Genomic DNA, 27,171 nt, shown 5'->3' on the forward strand with positions numbered 1-27,171 from the left:
GCCTGGGGCAGGAAAAATGAGTGCCAGTTGCCATGGCGTCAGCTCCAACTCATGGCGACCCCATGTGTGTCAGAATAAAATTGTGCTCCATAGAGTTTTCAAGTGATTTTTTGGAAGTTGATCACCAGGCCTTTCTTCTGATGTACCTCCAGGTGGACTCAAACCTTCAGCCACCTCCAGTGACTCCTGGGGTATGGGAGGGCTGCCTTAACAGGAGAGAGCACCTGCAGCTCTGCCCCACAGATGGCCTAGCTTCTCCTCTGCCCCCCACCCCCACCCCTTCTGCTCAGAACTGCCTCGTCCTTGGCCTGGGCACACAGCCTGGGCTGACCCTGCCCTGTCCAGCATGACCACGCCCCCCTTCTTGTTCTTGGCTTCCTTCAGACCAGCCCCTGCCCTGCCCTGAGTTGTTTCTCCTCCTCTTAGGAGCACCCAGCCCCGGGCTGAGCCCTTCCTCCCACCCAAGGAAATGCTTAATCTGTAGATCAGCTACTTAGCCGGCACCTCAGGTGGTGTTATGGGTTGAATTTAAAAAAAAAAAGCAAACATGTTACCATCAAGTTGACTCATAGCGACCCAATAGGACAGAGTAGAATTGCCCCATAGGGTTTCCAAGGAGCGGCTGGTGTATTCGAACTGCCGATCATTTACTTAGCAGTCAAGCTCTTAACCACTATGCCGCCAGGACTCCATGGGTTGAATTATGTCCCCCAAAAAGATAGATTGAAGTCCTGAATACCAGTACCTGTGAATATCACCTTGTTTGGAAACAGAGACTTTGAAGACAGAAGAATTGATGCATTTGAATTGTGGTGTTGGTGAAGAATATTGACTATACTGTGGACTGCCAGAGGAACTTTAGAAAAGTCTTCAAAGGAATACAAGCGAAATGTTCCTTAGAAGCAAGGATGGTGAAGCTTTCGGCTCACTTAATGTCATCAGAAAAGCTCAGTCTCTAGAAAAGGACATTATGGTTGATAAAAATGAGGGACTCCCTCTGTGAGATAGATTGACACAATAGCCACAACAATGGGCTCAAACATAGCAACAATCGTGAAGGTGGCCCAGGTGTCGTGCTGTTGTACGTGGGGTCTCCATGTCAGAGCCAACTTGACGGCAGCTGACAACGACTTCACAGGGAAACTGGTTTTCTGCCAGTGATAGGGCTATTCACGCACCAGAAGGAGGCCTCAGGGACCGAGGCTGTCCTGGAAATGACCCACCGGAGGCGAGCTCAGAGTCGGCAGAGGGCGGCATCCTGTCGGCTAGGGTCACTCTCGGGAAGGGGCAGCTTTCAGGGACGGCTGTCAGCGCTGAGTTTCCACCTCTGGGGCTGAAGCCAAGGGAACATCCTGGCTTCCTTCTGCAGCGGATACTTCTAGAAAAGTGGGATGCCTAGGGCTTTGAATGCTTGATGTCAGACAGGCCAACACCCCAGAGCTGGGCCAGGACCCAGCCGTGGAGTAGGGCAGCCCCACCCCAGGAGCAGCCACTCCAAGACTGCACTCCGTGGGGGGCAGTGAGGTGGGGTGCGACGGGCTGGGGCACCAGCCTGGGAGGTCTGGACAGCGCTGTTCAGGAGTGGGGCTCCACACAGGAGCAACACGGTCAGATTTGCATTTTAGGAGGTTGTCCAGGGAGTGTGAGGGAGAGGCCACGGGTGACAGTCCCAAGAAGGGCCGGCGGCAGTACCGGGTCCTTGCCCAAGGGGCAAGGCTATTCCTGGAAGCGAGGGGGAGAAGGGCTGACTCTGAGGTGCCTTTGGGGCTGAGGACCAGACTTTCCTGCAGTCCGAAGGCAGATGGACCCACATTTGTACATTGTTCAGCCCACGCAGAGATTTAAAAATAAGAAACGGAGGGGTGCCTACGTACGTGCTTCTGTAGGCAGGGACCGCTTCCTGAAGGACTGGGCAGAAACTGGTACCCATGGCAGCCTCCTGGGAGAGGAGCCGGGAGGGGAAGGAAGGAGGCTTGCTTTGCACTGTGTCTGCTTCTGTGCGGTTTATGCTTTTCTCCCAGCGCACATTGCACCCTTTCAACAAACCCCCCATGCCCACACACCAAGGTCAGCAAGGCTAGGAGGCCCACGTCCCTGTTACAGGTGAGGAACAGAGCAGTCTTAGCAGGCCCAGGGTCACCAGCCAGTACATGGGTAAGCCAGGATTTGGTCCCAGGTCTGTCTGATTCCAGAGTCTGCCTCCTGCAACAGCTCCCTATGCCTCCTGGAGCACAGTCACTGGGCTTTTCTTCAGAAAGATGGGGCCCGGCTCTGAAGCAAACAGGCTGGCTACATGCACGTCCTCCCTGCAGAGGCTCCCAGAAGAGGGGCCATTTGATCTGGGTCTTGAAGAATGAGTAGGAGTTCTGCAGGTGGGGGCAGGGCACTCTGCAGTGGTGGGGAGAGGGGACAGCACAGCTGGGTCCAGGAAACAGCGTGGTGGACAGTAGTGCATCGGGCCCAGAGGCATCCATGAGACACTTTCCAAATCCCCAGAGCTGGTGGAGGCAGTGGGTGCCGCAGAGTTTACGGGGGAGACTGTAGTGAAGCCAGGGCAAGAACGGCCTGCTGGGGAGAAGGTCGTTATCTGTTGTGTGAGCAGTGGTGCGGGTGGTTTCAGTCCTTTGTTCATTCAGCAAACACAGATTGGACCAGGCCCCAGGGGTGGGAAGCTTGCTCTTATGTGGAGGGAGGAACAAAAGGAGCCATTACTGAACTTCAGGGCTGTTCTCATTTCATCCCCACAACAACCCTGCAAAGCGATTATTGTTTCTCTGCTTTACTGAGGAGCGTGTTGGGGCTCAGAGAGGCTGACCAGCTGGCCCAGGGTCACACAACAAGGGTGTCTGTCTGACCCAGCACTCTGTACAAGTGACTCTGGCACAGGTTCAGTGTGAGAGAGGATTCAAAGAGACCTGTTCCAGGAGAGTCTGCACAGTGCGGGAGACAGGCAACCAGGAACCCCTGGAAAAAGGCAAGGCCTGTGAGGCACCACCCCAGGTGCCCCAGGCCTCCATCCATCACCCCTGCTCCTGAGCACCGCAGGATGCAGGCATTCCAGCCCTTCGACAAACCCATTGGCTCAGCGCCTTCATCTGCAGGGTGGGGGCAGGGCCTGCTCCCAGGGCGCAGCTAGGACAAGCGTGCATGACATGACGGGGCCGGGTAGTGGGCATGCCCTGGGGAGTCTCTTCCTTCATGTCCCGGCCTTTAGCTCCAGCACCTTGAACTCATCAGGCCGTCCAGGCCCTGAAGCCAGTTCTCATTCCCAGATGCTGCCAGGTGATTTCTCTGTGGGGCCCACTGTGTCCTCCCTCCAGCACATCCAGAGGAAAGGGCTTTGTTTCATTCTAAGCTGTGCTTTAATCTCTTTGTAATCATGGTTTGCAGTGTATCTATTTTTAATCCATACAGGTTTAAGGATGAGGTGAAGTCCGCACTGCCTCTTGGCTCAGTTCAGCAGATTCATGGGCACACGCAGGGCTGGGCGCACAGGGTAGGGCCCAGACACTCTGCCGGAGATGGTGGGGGCTCATGGGCAGTGGGGAGCAGGAAGGACACTGAACAGAGGTGTGTGGAGGGCGGACTCGAAGGGGCAGATTGGACCAGGGATCCAGGCGGAGGCCGTGGCAGGTGCTTGAGGGCAAAGAGCCCAGAGAACTGAAGCCCCAGGCCTGTTCCAGCTGCATGGTCCTGGGTGAGCTCCTCCCCTCTTTGGGCCTCAGTTTCCTCCTCTGTGAGATGAGGATGATAGCACCTTCCTTTCAGACTCTCTGTGGTGATTAAAGATTGAGTGCAGGGACCATGGAGAGCCCTCAGAAGGGACCCAAAATGGTATTGGACCTGTGTGTGTTGTGGCAGCTGAGAGGGTAGGGCTGGGTGAGGGGCCCAGGAGGTTGTGGTGTACGTGGGGCCCCCAGGCGGGCCTGAGAGCAGTGGGGGTAGGCTGCCAAGAGAGGAGTACATGGGTGTGTGGATCCGGGATTGGACCAGGCTGGAACTGAACAGAAGAGGCCAGCCAGCTGGGCAGCCCCTGGGGGACCTCGGATGGTGGGGCCGGCACCAGGCCTTGTGGCAGGAACTGAGGCCCTCACCTTGGGGTATGACCTCCCTTACTGGAATGGCCTCACTTCCCCTCTCCCGGGGATCTCACCTGCCCCCAGGCCTTTGCCAGACTCCAAACCCCCAGCTCAGCATGAGGCTGCTGACCAGAAGCCCTCAGAGACCATTTTCAGAATCACCCTGGTTCCCTGCAGCCAGGCCCTAGCTTTGAGCCTCCCACAGAGTAGCTACCCAAACATCGACTGGGGACTTGGCAGATTGGCTGCCTCCACTTGGGCAGTCTGGAGGTCAAGCCAGGGGCACCAGCAATTTACCACCCAGCCTGGTGTCCAGAGCCTTAGAAGGAGAGAGCAGCTGCTGGAGAGGGGAATGACTGTCATCTCCAGGAGTACACCAGCTTCCCCCAGGTGGAGAAGGCAGGGAAGGGCATTGCAAGCAGAGGGAACAGCCCAAGCAAATGTGGGGAAGAAGTTAGAGAGCATGGAGAACGGCAGGAGCACAGGGTGGCTGGATGGCAGAGAAGGGCCCCAGTGCTGGGCCAGTGGAGCCACAGGGTGTGACAGGGACATCCGTGTGAAGGCTGAGAGGGAGAGCATGGGGACTGGGGGGTGGGTGAGAGATGTGAGGCCTAAGCTGTCCCTCTGCTCAATGGCCCTTACAAATCCCCCCTCCAGCCCTTAGCCTGGGCTTTTCTCTCAGCCTGAGATGCTGCCCCCACCACACACACACACACACACACACTTTTTATGTCCAAAGAAAGTAGTTACTTTCTCAAGGCAGCTCCCTAATCTTTCCCAGCCCCCCAAAGCTGGACATGCACGCTCTCTGCTCTGAACCAGCAGATCCTTGATCTGGCCTCCGGCTCACCTTCTACACAGCATCACACGTATTTCCACATGGATTATCTTCCCGGCTCTGTGTCCTTGGTTTGACTCAGCACACACCACCAGGCTCAGGATCTGTGCCTGACCCCACCCAACCTCTGGAGACATAGGGACATCAATCAGACCCTTTTCCTCAGCCCAGTGGGGAAGACTCGTGTGGACCATACTTTCCAATACATTGTGTTATATGCAGACGTTAGAATGCCTGCTGAGCACAGGGACAGATGGCCTGACTCTGGGAAGTGGGGAAGCCTAGAGGGCTTCATGGAAGAGGAGGTAATGGCACTGAAGATGCACAAAGGCAGAAAGGGGTGCCAGCAAGGTGGGCGATGTGTGCAAAGGCTCGGACGTGGGGGCTGCCTGGAATGTTTGCTGGGGTCCGGGGTAAGGTGTATAGGGTGAGGGGAAGATGGTGGCAGGGAGAACAAGGAGGTTAGCAGGAACCAGATGGACCTGGTTGGCAGGATCCCCATTGGATTCTCCACCCGCACAGAAGTGGGGCTTAGCGAGACTCTGTGAAATGAGCGGGTGGATGGACAAATGAAGGGGTGCTCGTGGGGGCCACTGGGCAGTAAGTAGTCACTGTCCCTCTGCAGACACCACAGAGGCCCAGATGTCCCTGAGATGTCCTTGTGTTATTTGGCTTCTCAAAGCCTTTCTGCAGCAATGCCAGGAACTGAAGGAGCCTGTGTCCTCATGACTCTGGTCACCAGGGAGAGACGCTCAGCTCAGGCTGGCTTAAAGGGAAAAGTGTATTAGCTCCAAACTGAGGGGTAGTGCAGGGGTAGTTCCTGCTTCAGGCCATATGCCCCATCTTTCTCTCTGTCTCCACTCTGCTTTCCTCTCTGCTGGCTCTTTCTCAAGCTACATGGTGGCCCCCTGAGCTCCAGGCATAGCCCCATGAGGAGACAAGAGTCCTCTTTCCCTTAAGGCACCACAGTGGAAAATCTCAAGGATAGCACTCATTGGCTCAGGGGGGCACACGTGCTCATCCCTGACTCATGCACCTGGCCGGCGGATGGGACGCGGTCATGTGCTCGCCCTGGAGCCATGGGTGGGTCAGCCTTGCCCACACTCGTGGGTTGAGATGAGAGGTGATCTTTAGAGAATAATGAAGCTCTGTTGTCAGCAGAGGGGATTCTGGGCAGTAAACAACAGATGCCCTCACCTGACCCTGGTCCACGTGAAGCACAGGCAGACCCCCTGACTCAGACCAGGCCTTGTTTTCTCATCAACACAAATGCATCTAGGTCATTAAATGTTGAAAAAATGCTATTCCACATGTGACCTTTGCTCTCTCTCCTTTCCAGGGGCCGTTGGGTCTGGATGGCAAGCCTGTAAGTGATGCAGGTGGTTCTAGGCAGTCCTGGGATGGGACAGCCGCTATGGGGCTGGGAGGGACCGTGTGGTGCCAGAGGGAAGGGGACCCTGGTACAGTACAGAGAGAAGCTACTTTAGAGCCAAATCTGAGTTCAAATCTAGTTCCACTACCTGCTGACTGTAGGTGGGTAGACCTCTTAACCTCCTAAGCCCAAGGCTTCTTATCTGTCAAATGGGCCTTGCTCAGAAGGATGTTATGGAGTTTGTGGAGGACTGTGGACAGCACAGTCCCTGGCATCTAGTCATCCCTCAAAAATCACGAGCTCCTCCCAGCAGACCCCAGGTGGAGCTTCCCTCAGAACAGTCTCAAAATGTGGATGGTGGACATTGGACTGGGAAGTTCTCAACATGGACCAGAAGCCTGTGGTCCACAAGCATCCTCAGCAGAATGAATAAGATGGACAGGAAGGAATAAGCATAACTAAGTAAATAACTGAATATGGATAGATGGATGGACGGACAGACAGATGGAAGGATGGACGGACAGTTGGACAGATGGATGGTTGGAAGGATATATGGCGGGATGGATGGGTGAGTGAGTAGATAGACAGATGTGGTGGGTGGAAGGATGTGTGGATGGGTAGAAAGATGGATGGCCAAATGGGTAGATAGATGGACAAATGGATGGATGGGTAGGTGGATGGATGAATGGGCAGATGGATGGGTGGATGGATGGAAAGACAGAAGGCTGATCAAATGGAATTAATAATTGTATGGACGATTGGATGCATGGAAGAGAAGGAGAGTTAATGGGTAGATAAATGCATGGTGATTAGGCAGGCAAGTGAATGAAGAAATGAATGAATTGACAAATAATTGAAGAGTTGGCTAATGGTCTGTGAATTATTAAAGGAAGGAAAGAAAGGACTGATTATCTGGACAGATGAGTTGTTTAATGAATGAATGAGCAAATCAGTTACTGGCTGAAAGGAAGATAGATGGTTCTGCAGGGATGGAGGCCAGCAAGCAGGTCAGTTCCTGACTCAGCATGCCGGCCCCAAGCTGGCTGGCCCCAGCCTGCCCCCCCCGTGGGGCCTGACCTTCTTCCCCAGAAGCCTGGTCACTTGGCAGGATTGAGAGAGACATGTTTCCCTACAGCCAGAGTGACTGCAGCCACCATGGCCTGCATGGAGCCGCTCCCCACTCCACACATACACACCAGACACAGAGGGTCTCAAAACAGGATTTCAGTCTACCTACCCATGGACTCGTGGGCTCATGGGTGGTACGGAGCATGGGGGATGCTGTGCTCTGGGAGTAGTGACTAGCTCGTGTGCTAACTGAGAAAAATGCTCCTTTCCCTTGCTGGCAACTTCCAAGTCCCCCATCTCGCTCATGCTGAGGGCTGAGGTGTGAGCCTGCCTTGGGGCCACAAGGGCTCCCAGCTTGTGTATAACTTTCCACAAGGCTGCCCACAGCTCTGCTCAGAGTCCCAGGCCCTTCTGCCCTCCAAACCTCAGGGAAACTGCAAGGGCAGCCAGCCTAGTCCTCTTTACTCACACCTGTGTTTTCTCCACCTTCCTTCTCCAGGGACTTCCAGGCCCCAAAGGGGAAAAGGTAAGAGATGCTGGAGTCTGTCCAAGTACGGTTGGCTAATGAAGGATCCCAGCAACTGCCTTAAAAATCCACATTCAGGAGTATGACCTTAGGCAAGTCACATTCCCTCTTAGAGCCCCACTTTCCCCATCTGTAAAGTGGGGCTAATCGTGCCCATCCCCTAAAATGGTTATAAGGCTTCGTTTGATCATAGAAAGTGCCCCGAGTGTTAAACCTGAGTTCTCCTGGCACCAGAGTATAACAAAACCCAAAGGCACAGTCTGCCCAAATGACAAGTTTCCAAAGTAATTGAACATGAAATAGAGGCACCAGGAGAGCCTGCAGGATTGACAAATGACTGTTAATGGTATCCTTTGTGGGAAGGACACCCTTCAGGGTAACAGATGGCAGAGAGTTGCCACTGGGATGTTTGCAGACCCTGGCAACATTTGACACTCAATGTCACGGGCAGCCCTCTGGAGGGCTGGGATAGTTGATGGCCCCGGAAGGGAGCAGGAGGGAGGAGAGTGGGGTCCCACAATGGGGTCAGGGGAGGGAGGGACACTGTGCTCCCATAGGCTGGAGCAGAGTTTGGTGCAGCAGGCTAACCGGGCACTTCCAGTCTAGGGCTGGGCCGCCTCCACCCCTGACCTGGGATTTGGAAACGGGGCAGTGAGAACCGTATGTAGTGGAGCCCGCTGGGATACGGCCTGGGTAGGTAGGGCAGGCAGGGTTCCAGCACACACTGTACGTGATGAAGCAGTGAGAATGACGCCAGATTTGGTGTTCAGAGTCTCAAGTCTGCCTTCCAGCTCCACCACCAACCTTGTAGCCTCGGGCAATCGCCTCGGCTTCATGGGCCTCAGCTTCCCCATCTGTAAATTAAAGCCAGCCTCACAGAGCCACAGGGAAGGCTCCATGAGGCAATGGTCTGAGTGTTCTTTGTACAGGATAAGCCCTTGTGCAGGTGGTGGTGTAATGATTACCTTCCTGCTGCTCCTGGCTGATGCCCCCCGTCAGAGAAACAATGAAGCCAGGGTCTTCAAAACCAGAGAGAAATGTTGTCTTGGTATCTATTGCTGCATAACACACTGCCCCAAAACTTCGTGGCTTAAACAACCATTATCATTACTATCTCTCACTGTTCTGAGGTTGAGGGATTCAGAGGACATGTTGGGAGCAGCTCGTCTCTGCTCTACTATGTCTGGGGCCTCAAATGGCTTGGGGCTGGCAATAGATAACAAAACACCTGGCTTCAAGCCCTGGATCTGCTAGCTGTGTGACCTTGGGTGGGTCCCTTAACCTCTCTGAGCCTTAGTTTTTCCTCGTTGTACAATGGAGATAAAAATAGAGCTATGGCCTACCTGTTGTTTTTGTTAGAGTTTAGTGAGACTGTGTGGTGACGTGTCTCTGTTTTATGTCCCCAGGGTTCACCAGGAGACTTTGGCCCCCGGGTAAGAACTGAGCATGGCCCCTTCACCTTTTACACAGTGTGTTTTATGTTATAATAAAACATACTAGAGTTTCTTCTGGATCCTAGCTTCCTGTAACTTATCACAGAAAACTGTGAGTGAGGCCGCCCCTGCTTCCCACCCAGATTCTGTCCTGCTGCCTGTTTTCAGTTAAGCAGCCACTGTATAGAAGCCCCAGGCATCTCAGTCTGGCTAAAGCTGCACCCCACCCCACACACAGATGAGGGGTCTCTGGCAGGATATCCTGGTCATGCTGATCACCGAGGACAAGTAGACATAGATTAGCCTGACCTTCCTAAGGGCAGCTGGCCCCTAGGAAGAGTGAAGACTTTGGGGTCAGCAGGCCTGACCCCAATGCTCGGCTCTGCCACTAGCCAGTCAAGTGGCCCTGAGCAAGTTGCTTACCCCCCGAGACTCAGTTTCTTCAATTTGAAAGGGGGTGACAACCACTTCCCTAAACGGTTGTCGTGAAGACTAATTGGAGCCCCCAGCATGGAACCATGGACTGAGTCTCTTCTCAGCCCACCCACTGCCCTCCGCCCCCAGCACTAGGAGCCCTTGACCTCCAGCCCAGGAACACAGGAACTAGCACAGAGTGGAGGGTCCCAAATGGGAGGCAGATCCTCGGGTGGGCCCAGCACCGTGGGTCCTGGCAGGGGGTCACTTAAGTGGACCTGGACACGTGGCCCCGCCATGTCCACACAGCCCCACCCAGAGAGTTGTAGCAGGCCTGACTGCAGAGGTTGAGGGGTGCGACCCACTGCACAACAGCTGGAAAGTGACGTTCCCCCCCAGTTCTTAGGAAGGCTGTGGGTGGAAAGCGTAGCCTAGGGTGAGCATGTTTGAATGGTGCAAGGCTGAAACGAGTGGGCCTCTGTAGGCGGCACTTGCCTGAAACAGCCTGAGCCCTGAGGAGGACACTATAAATGGGGGAGGGGGAACAGAGGAAGGTGGGGCTACAGTGCAGAGAGCCTGGGCTGGGCGCCTGCCGCACTCAGTGACCTCTCGGCTCTGTGACCCAGGACAAACCTATGCCCCTCTCTGAGCCCAGGTTCTATGGAATGAGAACAGTCAAGCCTACATCATAGGGGGGCTGTCTGAGCCCCCGAAGACAGAGGTGTTCCGTGCTGGACCTTGGATTACAGGATGGGCCAGGGCCACAGAAAGCCGCTGAGATTTTGTGAAGTCAAACTTAAAACACTGATTTATCATGATTTCCCTTGCCTTCTGGGCCGGCTGGCTGGCTGGTATCTCTCATGTGGTTGCAGGCAGATGGAACCTGGGGCTGGAGTCCTCTGAAGTTCAGCCCATTGGCATCCAGGATGATGGCGCCCTTAACTGGCCAGCTGTTGGGGGGCACTCAGCTGGGGATCAGCCACACGTGTCTCGACGGCGCTCAGGCTTCTCCCAGCACGGTGGCCGGGCTCCTAGAGGGAGCGTCCAAGAGGCAGGAGCTGTCCAGCTACAGTGAACCCAGCATTGCTTACACTGTATTCTCCCTGTCAACTCAGTCCCAAGGTCCACCCACATGCGAAGGGCAGAAAAGCAAACCCAGCTCATGTGGGGAGAGGCGAAGCCGCACTGCAGAAGAGCCTGTAGGATAGCAGCTGGTATACTGGCCATCTTTGTATAGTTGGCCACACTCAATCACCAAGCTGGTTTCCCTGAGCTAGGTCATCTGACTTTGCCTCCAGAAGTAATCTGTGGCTTTCTAAACCACCCTTTTGCCTTTCTGACCACACCACCTGTTTGCCTGACCAGATGGTTTTCCCATGGCTCCATCCGGGATTTATAAGTAGAGATCATCATGTGTACAATCTGCGCATCCTCAAGGTAGACTGGCCTCATAGCGTGTCTACTGGTGTGCTGTGTTCCCCTGACTCACCCCTACATCTACAAGGTAGACCTCAGCCTTCCGGTCCCTACAGGAGAAGGAGGTGGCTGGCTGGCCTCATTTTCCAAGCAACTTGGGGGAAGAACCTAAGAACCTCTCCTAGAACCTGCCCACATGTCTCCATCCATTTTCTGCCTTAATAAGTAGTGTCCAGGCCAGTCGTTCCCTACCTGGGGCCCCTGGGCTGTAAAAGGAGCAGGGAATGAGAGTTAGGGGTATCTTCAAATTACTCCTGATACTCTGTAAAATGAAGTGGGAATCATCCACCCCCACCCCCACCTCAAGTCTTCGTGACCCAAACGAACTGTCAGTTTTCTTTCCTTTTGGCCGCAGTTATATTTTTTTTGGTCAGGACCCTGGCCATTTCAGACTCATCAGAAGGTCTGATGGTGGACATTTAGCGCTTTAGCTGACTTTTTAATTGGGAAAAGACGTGCATTCATTGGTAGGTGCAGTTTTCTAGAGAGCTGAATTCTTTCATATCAGGGTCATGGATTTAAAAGGGGTCTAAAAGAGGCCACTTGCCTTCATGGCCAGAGGAGGGCTCTGCCTTTCCTAGCTCTGTAGCTTCTTGCCGTCAAGGCAATTCTGACTTATGGCAGCCCCATGTGTGTCAGAGCAGAGCAGTGCTCCATAGGGTTTTCCAGAGTGTGATCTCTACAGAAGCAGATCACCAGGCCTTTCTCCTGAGGCACTGCTGTTGTTGTTGTTAGGTGCCATCAAGTCAGTTCCGACCCATAGCGACCCTGTGTACAACAGAACGAAACACTGCCTGGTCCTGCACCATCCTCACAATCATTGTTATGCTTGAGCCCATTCTTGCAGCCACTGTGACAATACATCTTGTTGAGGGTCTTCCTTTTTTTCGCTGACACTCTACCTTACCAAGCAAGTGGGTTCAAACCACCAACCTTTAGGTCAGTGATTGAGCACCAACTGTTTGGCCACCTAGAGCTCCCCTAGCTCTGTAGCCCTGGGTAAATGATTTCCCTTTCTGAGCCCCTAGCAGTTCAGCTGTAAAATGGGACCATGACAGCACCCACAAGTTATCACGGAGGTTAAGTTAGAAAACCTCCCAGAAGGCCTGGCCCGCTCAGGGTGGCAATGGCAGGGGCTGGGCCCACAAAAGTCTTCTTCCTTACAAGAAGGTGGGGGACTGTGGAAATTGTGGCCCAGCCTGCCCCATTCCTGCACCTGTGCCAGTGCTGGGCAGGCACTGCAGGGGCAGCAGTGCGGGGCCAGTCCCGCCATGGCCTTTCCTCCGGGAGGTGAGGGCTCTGGCTGCCTGAGGTCTGACCTGGTACTAACATGGGTCAGAAGGTTGGGGTCTTGGGGCTGCATGACAGAGACTGTGTTAGTTAGCCTCCACTGCTTTTTTTTTTTTTTTTTTTTTACTTTTTATTTCCAGTTAATTATTAGATGCACGAACAATTGTAAGAAATAATATCCCAGGTACCCTTCATCTGGCTTCCCCCAATGGTAAAATCTTATATCACTGTAGTACAATCTCACAACCAGGAAGTTGACATTGATACACTTCACCACCCTTAGTCTGACTTCACTAGTTTTTCATGCACTCGCTAGTGTGTGTATGTTTAGTTCTATGCAATTTTTATTACATCTGGATTTGTGTAACCACCCCATAGTCAAGATTCGGAACAGTTCACCATCACAAAGATTCCTCATGCTACCCTTTTATAGCCACAGCCGTCTCCCTCCCTCCCCACTCCCTAACCCCTGGCAACCACTGGTATGTTCTCCATCTCTGTAAATTGGTTACTTCAAGAATGTTATGTAAATGGCATAATAGAGTATGTTACCTTTTGAGACTGGCTTTTTGCACTCAGCATAATTCCCTTGAGATCCATCCAAGGTGTGGTGTGTATCAATAGTTCATTCCTTTTTATTGCTGGGTAGTATTCCATAGTGTGGATGCACCACAGTTGGTTTAACCATTCACCTGTTGAAGGACATCTGGGCCCTTTCTAACTTGTAGCTATTATGAATAAAACTTCTATAAACATTTGTGTAGAGGCTTTTGTGGGAACATAGGTTTTCATTTCTCTAGGATAAATGCCTGAGAGAACAGGAGTTGACCAGCTAGCATGGTCTTTCAGGAAGAGCAGGGTCCCCTTTCTGGAAAGTTGGGGCCTGGCTGGGCACATGTGCTTTCTTCCACATCCAGGATGTGGCATCTGGGGCATCAGGCACTAGCAAGCTGGAGACTTGGCATGTTCATTGGAGTGAGAAAGCTCCTGTTGGCCTCTCACACCAAAGTATAGGGACCTGCACCTTAGTGTGGCCACCAAGAAGTAGCAAGAAGCCCAAAGACAAAGTCTGGCCCCTTAAGCCTGTCCCCAAGGCTGGGGAAGGTATAGAGGTTGCCCATCTGAGGAAGCCTCTCTTTGGAGGCTGAAGCCCCTTCCCCTCCCCTTCAAAGTCATACCAGGTCCCATGTCTTACAGGGAGACCAAGGGCAAGATGGTGCTGATGGGCCCCCAGGGCCTCCTGGGCCCCCTGGAGCCCGGGGCCCTCCTGGCGACACTGGAAAAGATGGCCCCAGGGGATCACAAGGCCCAGCGGTAAGAAAGGGCATGGAGTTGGACTACCCATGACCTGGGCCTACACCTACGAAAACCCAAGACCCTAACCCAAGAGCCAACCCAGCCCCAGTTCAGATCCTACCCCTGACCCCAGCCTCAATCCCAATCCTAACCCTAACCCCAACCCAGACCCTTCCCCCAATCAAACCCTAAATCTAACACTAACCAGGTCCCTAACCCAAATCCAACCCTAATCCTAAATGTAACCCTTAGACCTTGACCCCAAACTCAGTCCCAAATCCTGATCCATACCCCTAATTCAGACTATTTTCCAGACACAACCCTGACCCTGACTCTAAACTCAACTCTAACGTCAACACCCTAACCCCAATAGACCCTAACGCTGATCTTAGTTGCAGTTTCAACCCTGATCCTGACCCTGAGACCCATACATGGGTACTTTCTCTGCAGGTCTTTACTAACTCCTATTCCTGTGTGTGTGTGTGTGTGTGTGTGTGTGTGTGTGTGTGTGTGTGTGTGTGTCTCGATCTCTGTGGCTCTCTCTCTCCTCAATACTTATTTGTTAGCATCAGTTTTTCTCTCATATTCCCACTCCAAACCCTGAAGCCCAAACCTCCTTCTACCGCTTTCCTAACCCATGTTGGAGTCAACCTGTCCTTCCCATCCAATGCAGAGCCAGCACTTCCACCCAATTGCCACCAGGGGGCCCATCTCAGGGCAGCTGCTCAATTGGCTCATCCATTCCCCATGGAAACTCTGAGCCTCAGCTTTCTCACTTATGAAATGGGGACAATAATATTATATCTGCGCTTTGGGGTTTTGGTGAGGAGGAAGTGAGCCCATGTGCCTAGAGCCCCAGCCCAGGGTTGGGCACGCAGCCTCGACTCAGTGAATGTAAACCCCTGCATCCCCTCATTGCTAACATCTTATGCCTCCCCAGGGCCCCAAAGGAGAGTCCGGACAAGAAGGCGAGATGGTCAGTATTCAGGGCATTTCAGAGGCCCGAGTTGGCACACCGTGGTTCCCAGGCACGGAAGCCCCTTGCCCACACACACCCACCAGGGACTGGGTGGGCATGCATGTGTGTGTCCCCCCCCTTTCTGCCCCCTCCCACCTTGTGAGTGGTGGGGAAATGGGTGGGCGAGGTGCCAGCCCTGGCAGGATCCTGTTTGGGAGTCTGCAGTCCACCTTTCACTACTTGAGATCTACAGCAGAGCTTCCCAAGCCCCCGGGAGTCAGGCTGAGAGCTGGCAGCACAATCCCAGTTCCCAAGATAGCCCTGCCTCAGCCTCCCCAGGACCTGGTTTCCCCCTTTATCAAAAGAGGATCATAATAAAGACAGGCCCAGGAGTTGCCTTCAGTATGATGTTTAACACCTTCTCTTCTGTTCTTCCAGGGCCCAAAAGGACCCCCAGGGCCCAAGGTTAGTACTCCTCACTCCCCATCCCCCTCCCAGGCCTGGGTGGGAGTGGGCTCCCTCACCACCACCACTGAGGCCAAGGCAGCAAGGTTAGGAGACAAGGTTCCAGTCCCAGCTCTACATTAACTGAGTCCTTCAGGCCAGTTACTTCATCTCATTGGGCCACAGTTTGCTCATCTGTTAAATGGGGGCATGATAAACCCTTCCTTATCTTCAGACAAGGTTGTGAGGGTAGAATAATCAAACACGTTAGCTTTTTTATTTTCAATTTTGCAGTAAAACATTATAAAATTTGCCTTCTTAATTATTTTTAAGTGTATAATTCAGTGGCATTAAGTATATTCACAATATCCGGCAACCATCATCACTATCTATTTCCAAAACTTTTTCATAGCCCAAAGAGAAACTCAATAACCCTTAAGCAATAACTCCCCATTCTCTCCTCCCCCACTGCTAGCCTTTGGTAACCTCTAATAAATTTTAGTTTCTATCCATTTGCCTTTTCTAGACATTTCCTATAAGTGGGATCATGCAATATTTGTCCTTTTGTGTCTGGCTTATTTCACTCATCATAATGTTTTCAAAACATGTCAGCTTTTAAAGCCCTCTCCAGATATTAGCTCTCTCTTTTCCTCCCTCCTTGAGCAGCGCCTGCTGGGGTGGGAAGGGGGGCCTTGGTCCTCCATGGAGGAGCCAGAGCCCGGGACTGAGGAAGGGGGAATGAGGGGAAGGAGCTCCACGAACTGCGCACTTACCACAAGACAAGGCCTTTCAATGTGCTGTCTCTAACCCGCACACAGCCCCATTGTCAAGACAAGTGATTTGCCCAGGGTCATTCCGACCTGGGAGTGACTGTACTCAGGAGAGGAATCCAAGAGTCTCTGAGGGTCCGGCGGTCTCTGGGCTGGCCGTGAGTGTGGGGATTCAGTGCCACTTCTCCCAGAGGAGCAGGAGGCCTGGGGTCCGGGCCACCCTCCAGTGACTCTGACCTCTCTTGTGCCCCGTTGTCTCCCCTCAGGGTGAGCCCGGCATTCCTGGAAAAAAGGTGAGGGGACCCTGTGGAGAAGCTTCTTGGCTGGGGTGGCAGGAAGTGGTTGGTGAGAAGGGCAGACTCTGGGGGAGGGGGGTGAGAATGTGGCCACCCTATGGGGAAGGCTCCCTTTTCTTCACCAGGCCCAAGTCCTTGCTGTGGTTTGGGTGTGCTTCAAGGTGGCTGTCCTGTCTTATGGCTCAAGGAGGCCAGGAACGTGTTCATTTATTAACTCATTCATTCATTCTTTGCCGTCTTCAAACACATCAAATTTGTTCCCACTTCAGGGCTAAGGACAATGGTTCTCAAAATGTGGTCCCCAGACCAGCAGCAACAGCATCACCTGGGAGCCTATTAGAAATGCAAGTTTTCAGGCCCACCCAGCTCTAGTGAATCAGAAACTCTGGGGGTGGGGCCAGCGATCTATGTTTAACAGGCCCTCCAGGTGATCGTGATGTTAGTTCAGGTTTGGGGACCACTGAACTGGAGTAGTCCTCACCACCTCTTCCCATGGCCTGACCTTTTCCTCATACACGTCCCAGTGAAACTGTCCCTTTCCCAGTCCACTGACAGAAACATGCCCTCCCCAAATCCCTCTCTATCCCGCCATCCTCTGATATTCTCTTCCAGATACTTACTCTACTTACTGACATGCGCTATGTATCTATTGGAATATTTCTTCTCCATTAGCCTCCTCTGACAGGAATACCAGCTCCATCTGAGCAGGGACCTCACCTGCCTGGCCTGCAGGGGTTTTTCACAAAATATTTGTTGACTGAATGAATGAATTCACTCTCTCCTTCACCTGTCCATCTGTTCATTCTGCAAACACCTGCTGAGCACTGGACTGGTGGGGGCGAGGGACAGAGATGGCTGGGACCCCACCCCTGCTCTAGAGGGGCGAAGAGGGAAGGGGGAGCCACCCCAGCCCAGTGTGATAGGCGCTGGTACCAAGAGTGGGCTGGTGTGCTGGGGAGTCCAGAGAGGGGAGGGACTAGCTGACCACCAGAAGGTTCGAGAAGGTCCCCCACAGTAGGAGGCATTTGAGTTGAGTAGGATGGGAGGAGGGGGCAGCACAGGCAGAAGGAACAGCATGTGCAAGGGTGCAGAGGCATGGCGTAAGCTGGCCTGTTAGTAGGGCAGGGAACAGTCGGGTACAGCCGGGACCTGGCCTGTGGGGAGTGGGTGGGGACAGAATATGAGGCCAGAGAGGTCTGAGGACCAGTCATGAAGGGCCCGAATGCCAGATGGAGGAGTTGAGGCAGTGGGCAATGGGGAGCCACAGAAGGTTTTTGAGGAGAAAAGCATGGTTCTTGGCTGGAGAAGGATCCCTGGTGGTGTAGTAGTTAAGAGCTTGGCCGCTAACCAGAAGGTCAGCAGTTCGAATCCACCAGCCACTCTTTGGAAACCCTATGGGGCAGTTCTACTGGGTCATTATGAGTCCGAATTGACAGCAGTGGGTTTGAGTTTTTGGTTTGACTGGAGAAAGGTCACAGTGGGGAAAAGCAGCTTTGTTCAGGATGGGATCCTGTCCCCCATCCCTTGCTCCTCACCCGGGTTTTCTGAAAACCGCTTGGGGGAGGCCTGTGCCAGGGGTGTCCCAGCTGAAGGGGGTGTCCCAGGCCAAGGGCTGTGGCTTCAGCTGCTCTCTCTTCAGGGGGATGATGGGACACCAAGCCAGCCAGGGCCTCCCGGACCCCCAGGGTCCAAGGTAGGTGCATGCCCCTCCCCCATCAGTTCCTTGCCTTCCACCTCTCAGGGGTCCCGTGTAACTCTAAAGTCCATTTCCTGGGCCCTTTCCAGGCATGGGGCGAGGGCTGGTGCCCAGGGCAGGCCAGGGAGAAGCAGCAGGAGGGCCTGGGCCTGCTCCATCACCAATGGGCTGATGTCCCATCCAGGCCACTCACCCTCCCACACCCTCAGGTCCTCCTGGGTCCCATCTCAAGTGGCCCCACACTTTGACCTGTTCCCAAACCAGGAACTAGGGTGTTGCCCTCGCTCCACACTCCTCCTCACCCCTCAAAACAGCCACCAAATCCTGGCCAACCTGCCTCCAGAATGAGCCCCTGAGCTACCCCAACTCTGCCAAGACCCAAACCGGAAGGTGATGGCTGTACCTGAGTACCCGGGAATGGGAGAGCCCTGAGGTCCCCCCTAACCCTGCCAGGAGGCTCACTCGAGAGGCAGGCCCAGGTGCTCCTTCTCACGTGAATGTCTCTGTTTCAGGGCGAGCCAGGGAGCATGGGGCCCCAAGGAAAGAATGGCATGGACGGCACCCCAGGCCCAAAGGTAACCTAGAGTGTGCTACACAGTGCCTGCAGGCTCTCCTCAGACCCTTTTAAGTGGAGAGTCTGGGCGAGGCCAGTCCCCTTGCACTCCCAGTCAGAGTTGGCCTGGGGTGGGTGGCAGCGAATCCAGGTGAGCGAGGAGGCCTCCATCCGGCCCAGCTCTGCTGCTAACCTACCAGGGATCCTTGGGCAAGGGGTGGAACCTCCTGGGCTTCAGTGTCCCCCTCTCCATATAATGTGGAGCAGAGGAGAGGATCACTGAGGCATCCCTCCCACAAGCCCCAGAAGTCCCTTTGCTTGGGTATCATTCACATAAATGGGGCCATTAGGGCTCCAGCACATGGCCTTTTGGGGAAGAGTGAGTGTGGGGCAGAGTCGGGGTGGGAAGCCTTCAGCTTTGGCTAGGCACTCAGGTAGCTGCAACTGCTTGTCTCCACAGGGGGACCCTGGCCACCGAGGTGCAGATGGAGCCACAGGGCCCCGGGTAAGCAGCCTCCCTTTGGGTCCCATAGGTTCAGAAGCCCCTGTTCCCACCAAGACTCCAGAGGAGGTTAGGGGAGGCAGCCCAGAGCAGGGAAGCTACAACAGGAGTCCTTTTTTTTTTTTAGAATTCATTAGTGATTTTTGTCTTTAATTTCATAATACATGCATTTTGTAAAATGTCAAAGTAAGGATGTGTAAAAATTAAGAGCCCCAACCTCTCCCTTCTCTCCTCCCTCCCTAGCTGAGTGTATGCCCTTCTAGACTCTTCTCTGCATATTCAAACCTAGGTCCTTGATTAGTCCTATATGGCATTGTCCTACACCTAGCCTTGTGCGTACCATTTTTTTGACCCCACACCAAGCTTCGTCCCTGTTGCTGGAAGCACAGCCACCAGGTTCTATCTTGTGGCTGGGCCCAGATCATTTTTAACCAGCCCCTATTAAGGTACCTTTAAGGTTACTGGGTGGCACAAACAGTTTGCTATCAACTAATAACCTAGAGGTTGATGGTTTGAACCCAACCAGCAGCAATGCAGAAGAAAGATCTGGTGATCTTCTTCTGTAAAGATCACAGCCAAGAAAACCCTAAGGGGCTGTTCTACTCTATCTCATGGGGTCACTATGAGTTGGAATCGACAGCTGTGGGTTTGGTTTTTGGTTTGGTTAATGTACGTTTACGTCGGCATCTGGGATCCTGTTCCCAGCTGTCACCTCAAGCAGTCAGGTACTTTCATGTTCCCAGAGCCTTGGTTTCCTCCTCCAAAAAAAGGCTCTAAGCCCACAGCCTGCTTGTGCAGGCGGCTGGGGATTAGACTAGGTGCTGAGTATGGGAGTTCCTCACAAACAACACAATTCCACAAAGACCAGCAGTACCCAGGTGGGCAGCTGGCAGGTGACGCTCAGGCCTGAACAAAAACACTCACAGCTTCTCACTTTCCTCCTGACAAAAATCAGCCTGGGTAGTGAAGTGAGGTTCAGAAGGGGAGGGCTGGGCGGGTCACCAGTGAGGGCGTGCCTGGACCTACGGTGCCGTGCCAGGATGGACACGCCCCAAGAATGAATGACAATGTTAGCGTGCGGTTTGTGCAGCCTCTGCCAGAGGTTGTAAAATGGCGGCAAGATCCAGCCTTCACATGGCTTTTGTTGGGCTTACACGATGTTCTGGAGGATTTTTGTGGGGGGTTTGCCAACATTTAAAAGCTGAAGAACTTCACATAAAAATGAGATTTCTAGTTTTTTTTTGAAACTCAAGGATCGAGCCTCAGTGAACTTGAATTCCCACATGAAAGCGAATCATTCATCACCCTCCAGACCAGGCAGGGTGCAACATCTTCCTCAGTTGGCATGAGGCCTACCTGCGTGACCCCTGCGGGCATTTTATCAGTGAGCTTGGGAGCAAGTGCCAAGAAGGAATGTGAGAGGGGTCCACCAGGCCCATCTGAGCTGGGTGCACATTGGTGACCACACACACGTGCACAAGGGTGTGGGGGCTCCCCTGTCGGCCTCCCCTGTGGGAGTGGAGACAGAAACAGGCTGGCCACTGCCCCCCCAACATAGCTATTCCCTGAAACTCTTGGTTTTCTTCCTGCCACAGGGTCTGCCAGGCCTCAAGGGTGAGCAAGGAGACACGGTGGTCATTGACTACGATGGCAGGATCTTGGATGCCCTTAAGGTAGAGTCCCTGGCAGACCAGGATATGTGGGTTGTTCATTTCCTTAGGGACTCATTACTGACTTTGTATATTAGTCCCGCACTTCTTTACACAGGGGCAGGGGGCAGCTTAGCACAAAGACCCAACCTCTCAAGCTGCCTGATAAGGCAGCACTGGGCAGCAGGAAATCAGTGCTGTGTGAGACCCACACAAGACTAAGAGGGCTGAGCCCCCCAGGCCATGGCAGAGAGGGAAGCACACCCTCAGGCCGTCCCTGGTCTCCAGTCCCAGTGGGGCTTCCTTGGGCCTTCCTGGGTCTTCTAGTGACTACTGGGGTGTGCATGAGAGTGACACACCTGCTCCAGGACCCCAGGAGGTATGTAGCCTTTGACCCTGCCCAGCGACTGGTGTCCTCAGGCCCCACCCCCAGTGGAGATGTTGGTGCCAGCTCTTCAAGTTTCCCCGGGCTCTCAGAGAGCAGATGGGAGGCATTTGCATGGCCTCCACTTGAGCTTCAATCCCAGCTCTCTCCCTCAGGCCACAGGGGAGTACAAGTTGACAGCAACTACGGCCCACCCAGGCCTGCATGGTGTAGCATGGCCCCGAGTGGACACGCAGTCCATGGTGTGTCCAGACGGCTGGGGGCCACTCGGGCGGAGCTCTGTGTACCCAGGGGAGGCTGGGGCACAGATGATGGATGCCAGGCTGGGATGATGGCTCGATTTGATGGGTGGTAAGGAGCCGTAGTTGGTTCCTGAGCAAAGGAGTGATATTTTACAAAATTGTATTGGTGGAAGACTAGCTGGGGAATGGTGTGAAAGGTGAACAACAGTGGCCAAGGGGGAGAGCTGGAAGCAGGGAGGCCACCCAGGAGGTAGGAGCTGGGCTTGGGCCTAGAGGAGGGGTGGATGGAGTGGAGAAAGTACAGTGAAGCTGAGTACATGTCTGTGGAGATGCCAACATGAAGGAAGGCAGACTGGCGAGAGGAGAGCTCCAGAACCTGCAGGCTGGGGACTGGCAGGGGTACGGCCTTAGGGAAGGGCATGAGTTTGGGGACTGAGAGTAGAGGGATGCTGGGCCATCCTTGGGTGGGGGGGAAGTGTAGAACAGGGGCTGATGGTGAACCTGCAGGAAGCCTGGTCAGAGGGGAGCTCGGAGTGGAGTCAAACCTCGGACACGGAAGACCTCCTCCCCTAGTAGTGAAACAGAGGAACTCTGGGACCAATGCAGGTGGCCCAGGAGTAGTCAGAGGGCTCCCACAGAGGCAGAGAGGGCGACTGGTGGGGATAAGATTTTTGGCTGGCCAACCGGGGATTATAGCTTGCTTCGAGAGGCAATGGGGAGCCATCGTAGGCTCTTGAGGAGGGGAGTGCTAAGAAGAAATGTATATTTGGGGCAGACTGGTTCTGAGGGCAGAGGGACACTGGGCCCCACATGGGCAGCACTCACTGTAATTATTTAGCCAATGGCTACTGCTGCCTCCCTGTGCTCCCACAAGACAGGGACCAGACCAAGAAGATGTGCAGAGTGACCTGACCTGAGAGGGTGCGGCTACCAGGGCTCTGGAATCCTGCTGCAGCCCAACTGGGCAGGAACCTGGCCCCCCGGGAGGAGGGGTGATGGCAGTGATGGGGAGGCCCAGCCTCAGTACCAATCAGCTTGACTTTTGTACACAGGGTCCTCCTGGGCCACAGGGGCCCCCAGGGCCACCAGGGATCCCTGGAGCCAAGGTCAGTGCAGATGCAGCTATGTGGTCCCCACATGCCTTGTCTCCCCTACCCTCTCCTCCATGTTGCCTCCCTTTGTCTCTCCTGACATCCTGGCCTGGCTTCTGGGAGCCTCCTTCCTAACCAAGCTGAGTGCCCTCTTCCTGGGCCCTGGCTACTCCCTGGAAAGCCACATTCACATGTTTAACCTCATAAATCAGCCCCTCATGACATCACGGCAGTCCCATACATTGACATCGCCATTCCTATTGGCAGACCCACTCATTCTCTGCCCACTTTTTGCAGGATAAGGATCCTGAGGCTTGGAAGTCAGGCAGGGTCTGGCCCTGACACCTCATTCCCACACTGTGTGGCCTGGAGCAACTCATTTAACTCTCAAGCTTCAGCTCCCAAATCTGTGCCATGCAGCCCATAGATTGATTATTCCTGTAGCCTGCAGCTGCCCGAAAGGCAGCTGAGGAGGTGGAGGGAGGGGAGTAGCCAGCACCAGCATGGGGCTCTGCACCTGTGGGCACCTTCCTGGAGGTCCAACTGCAGGGATGCAGCTTCTGCCCACAGACCTAGCCCAGGAACGGTGTGCCATGGTGGGGGGCGGGGGGGGCATCGGCCCATGCCCCGGGCCACAAATCCCTCTGGGGCCTCGGCAGACCACACTCCTCTTCCTGTCTGTTCCCTTCTAGGGAGAGCTGGGACTGCCCGGTGCCCCTGGAATCGATGGAGAGAAGGTCTCTGGGCCTCTGCTTCCTGGGGTGGTGCTGGTGCCTAGAGTGGGCAGCGTGTGTGTGTGTGTGTGTGTGTGTGTGTGTGTGTGTGCGCGCACATGTGTGCAGCACTAGAGGGAGGCCCCAGTGAGTGAGAGGGCGGGGGCATTGAGGTAAAAACATGGGCTCTGCAGCAGGCCGCCTGTGGGTGCATCCTAGCTGTAGACACGCACTCTCTCCTGCAGCCTCAGGCTTCTCCTTCAGAGGGGAGGGTGCCCATGGGGCTGTGAGAACTAAATAACTCCATGTGTGTAAAACACTTAAAGTGGTGCCTGGCACACATCAGCAAATACAACTGTTAGCAAATGTATTGCTGTCGTTGTTATAATCATATGTGTGGGTGGAATCCTGTGTAGACCTAAGAGTGTCCCCGGGTGTCACCTGACACTGCTGGGTCCCTAGTCCACAGCACATAGTGGGTGTTAAATAATTGGCTGAGTGAAAGGATGCAGTGGCTGTTTGGGGGTGGGGACTCCCGCTGCTGGTTCCTGAGATGGTAGCACAGAGGTGAGCCCCAGGAGTGCCCCCAAGATGACTGCCCCAGTCCCCTGCCCCATACAGTGAGCCAGGGATGGGGCACACATGTCAGTCTCCATCCAGGCCCCTGGTGCATTCAGCTAAGGTTCCAGCCACCTGGTTTCCCAAGAGGGAAATGGGGGTCTGGCTAACCTGGCTGAGATTCAGCTATGGGGCCCACCAGGGTGGGAAGGGAGAATGCCTGTGAGGCCCACTGACTGTTTGTTCTTGTGGTTCTCAGGGTCCCAAAGGACCAAAAGGAGAGCCCGGAGAGCCCGGGCTGACTGGACCCAAAGGGGAAGCAGGCGAGATGGGCCTGTCCGGCCTCCCGGTATGTGCTGGGCTGGGCCCCCTGTTCTAAAGCTCCACATTCAGGTGGGGAGAGTCCCGAGGTAAACGGGTGCCCACAGGGCAGGGGCTGGAGGCTGAGGGCAGGCCGGCATACAGGTCAGGGTGCCAGGTTCACACTCCAGAGACCTCGTCAGCTCCTACATGCAGCACAGCCCAAGGACACTGGGTCTTTGACTAGAAGCTCTGAGCCCCTGGCCAGCACTTCTCTGGCTCACTGGTGGCCCAGGGCAGGCTGCCCTCACTTCAAGCCTCCATTTCCTCATCTATCAAAGAACCTACCAGCTATGCCATGGGACTGCCATAAAGATGAAATGAGGGGGCCAGCCTAGCAAGAGCAAAGTGGCCAGGTAGTCAGCCTGTGCACTCAGGCCTAAACCACCTGAGCTTGCATCCAGCTCCATCTTGGCCAAGTGGCCTAAACTCCTTGGGCCTCAGTTTCCTCATCTCTAGAATGGGAATGGCAGTTTCCTACTCCCATGAGTGAATACATGGACTGGGCCAAAAATGGCAGCTGGCACACAATGACTATCCACTATCATTGTTTTTGTCATTTTTATTGTTGCTATTGTTGTGGCCCACCACCCATGAGACAGTTTGTTGTGCCGTGGTGACTTTCATGCTGCTGTGATGCTGGAAGCTATGCCACTGATATTTCAAATACCAGCAGGGTCACCCATGAGGGACAGGTTTCAGTGGAGCTTCCAGACTAAAACAGACTAGGAAGAAAGGCCTAGCAACCTACTTCTGAAAATTAGCCAGTGAAAACCCTATGGGTCACAACAGAACACTGTCCAAATGAGTGCTGGAAGATGAGTCCCCTAGGTTGAAGGCACTCAAAATACACAGTGTCCGCAACAATGGACTCAAGCATGCCAACAATTGAGCATGAAGATGGCGCAGGACAGGCAACGTTTCATTTCGTTTGTACAGCAGGTCACCAGGAGTCAGACTCGACTCTATCTAACAACAACACCATTGTTGTGGCTGGGTGGGAGCAGCTGCCAGGTTTTAAGCAGCCACTGGGTGCCCATTACTTACGTCTACTAGGTGTGTGGCCCAGAGTCAAGACTCACCATGCCCAAGGCCACTCAGACAGAGAGGTGGTGCTGGGGATTGAACCCAGGTCTGTACTTTCAGAGCCCCTGGCTGCCCCCTGCACCATAGAGAGACAAGTTATCAAGCTGCTGGTGTGCTCCCTAAACACCCACTGTGCTCAGTACCAAGGACGTTCGCCCAGATTTTAAGAAAAACATTTTTAGGCTACAAAGGACAAAAGCAAGGCTGCTGCCCAGAAGTCTAATGTGGGGGGTGGAGGAGGGGAGGTCACTGAGCACTGTGGATGGTGATTTTGGCAATGGTCACAAAGGGTCACAGGCCACTTCATCCTGCAGGGCATCGATGGTCCCAAGGGGGAGAAGGGAGAGCCAGCACCTGACACCCTACAGGAGAGCCTGGTAAGGGGGGAGGGGGCTGGGGGTCAGAGTCTCCCGCAATGCCCTGCCCAGGCCACTGGGGCCCTCAGCCTTAGAACCCGGAGGGGCTGCCTGGCCGACCACACCGGAGGCAGCGGTGGTGGAAGGGGGAGTGAGGCGGCCTCAGGCTGTGTCCTTTGCTTGAGGCTTGCCTGAGAGCCAACAGGCAGCCACCAGGCCCCTCCTGGGGTGAGAAGAAGCTCCAGCTCCACTACTCCACAACCCGAGTGCTCCTCCAACGTCTGATGAGCTCGAGGGTGTGAGCGGTGACCAGGCCAGTGGGTGACTAACCCATCTCTGACCCTTCCTAGGCCCAGATCATAGTGGAGCCAGGGCCCCCTGGACCCCCTGGTCCCCCAGGTCCCATGGTAAGGATTGTTTGGCTTGAAACAACCAGGATATAAAGAGGGCGGTAGACACGGGGCCCAGAGCTGTGACTGAGGGGTAGACAGGACTCCTGGGGAGGCGGGGGACACATCGGGCAAGGAGGGCAGAGCCTGGGTCTGGGCTCGGGAGGCCCTGGAAGTCAGGGCCCCGGGCAGGAAGGGGTGTGTGGGGCTTGCAACAAGGCCCGGACCCTAAGACCAGGCTGTGGACCCGGCCAAAACGGCCTTCTGATCCAGTCTCTTCTCCTTCAGGGCCTTCAGGGAATCCAGGGGCCCAAGGTGAGTGCTGGGGAGTGGGTGGAAGGCCCCCCGGCCACTGTAGACAAACTGCTAGGGTGATGTCAGAAAGCCTTCTAATGGCAAAGTGAGGGCCCCACACTTGGCCGGACCCAGCCTGCGTCTCCCTGGGGACTGAACTTGCCAAGTCTCCTGGAGCATCACTTTCTAGGTGCTCCAGCCCCCCTACAATAATCTCTGTCTCTCATGCTCTTGCTCTGCCTCGGGGCCCAGTCTGCACCCACCCACCCACCCCCACTTTCCTCTCTCACTGTCTCTGCCTTCTGGCCCCACTCCTCCACCTTTCTTTGTGCTTCTCCCTTCCTTGTCATTACCCCAACCCCCACATCTGTCTCTCAGCTGCCCACAGCCTGGGCACAGAGTATTGGGTCTGGTGTATATCACATGATGCCGTGTCCCCTGCTCTTAAAGTCACAAGTGCAGTCTGCCCGTGTGCCCTGTTACGGGGAGGCAGAAACAGAGGGGAGGCCAGCTGGCCCTACTGCTGGTTATGCTACCTACGCTGCCGTCCTGTCTACCCTTGAGGCAAACCCATCACTGCTTCCCCAGCTCAGAGGCCAAGCGGGGGCTCAAGTCACAGATCCGAGCAGGGCCATGCATTTGGCAGAGCCAGATGTGCTGTTTCCACTTCTGTCTTGTCCCAAGGCCGCCCCAGATCACATTTTGAGGAGGCAGCCACTCTCGAGGGACAGGCCCCAAGACTAGGCTCAGAAACCTGTTGGATACTCAGCCCTGCCACTTGCTAGCTGTGTGGCTGGGCTTGTCCCTCCCCATCTAGGCCTCCTTTTCCTCACTTGTGGGGTGAGTGTGACGGTAGCCACCACCCACTATTGCTGAGGGAGGCATGTCTGTGAAAGCCCTCTGTCAGGGCACCCGCACAGAGCTCATTCTGATTAGTTGGAATAAGGAGTAAGCCGGGGCCAGGCCTGCACACCCCAGCTCCTCAGGCCCCAGCTCTCCTGTCCTGCCATACACCTGCCCTCTTTCTCCCTAACTGA

General features: G+C 54.5%; 1 protein-coding gene across 1 annotated transcript in view; it reads left to right on the forward strand.

Annotated features, from left to right (window-relative positions):
* Positions 1-27,171, forward strand: part of COL23A1 (collagen type XXIII alpha 1 chain) — a 451,370-nt gene that overhangs the window by 418,188 nt on the left and 6,011 nt on the right. Inside the window, exons 6-22 of the mRNA XM_004371297.1 lie at positions 6,257-6,283; positions 7,857-7,883; positions 9,290-9,316; positions 13,694-13,810; positions 14,733-14,768; positions 15,189-15,215; positions 16,231-16,257; positions 17,900-17,953; positions 18,469-18,531; positions 18,970-19,014; positions 20,607-20,684; positions 22,340-22,393; positions 23,071-23,115; positions 23,909-23,998; positions 25,410-25,472; positions 25,802-25,858; positions 26,129-26,155. Coding sequence (XP_004371354.1) covers positions 6,257-6,283; positions 7,857-7,883; positions 9,290-9,316; positions 13,694-13,810; positions 14,733-14,768; positions 15,189-15,215; positions 16,231-16,257; positions 17,900-17,953; positions 18,469-18,531; positions 18,970-19,014; positions 20,607-20,684; positions 22,340-22,393; positions 23,071-23,115; positions 23,909-23,998; positions 25,410-25,472; positions 25,802-25,858; positions 26,129-26,155 — 864 coding nt within the window. The remainder of the gene's footprint in view (positions 1-6,256; positions 6,284-7,856; positions 7,884-9,289; positions 9,317-13,693; positions 13,811-14,732; positions 14,769-15,188; positions 15,216-16,230; positions 16,258-17,899; positions 17,954-18,468; positions 18,532-18,969; positions 19,015-20,606; positions 20,685-22,339; positions 22,394-23,070; positions 23,116-23,908; positions 23,999-25,409; positions 25,473-25,801; positions 25,859-26,128; positions 26,156-27,171) is intronic.

The sequence above is a fragment of the Trichechus manatus genome, unplaced genomic scaffold (genome assembly GCF_000243295.1).
Source record: "Trichechus manatus latirostris isolate Lorelei unplaced genomic scaffold, TriManLat1.0 scaffold00011, whole genome shotgun sequence".
Lineage (NCBI taxonomy): Eukaryota > Metazoa > Chordata > Mammalia > Sirenia > Trichechidae > Trichechus > Trichechus manatus.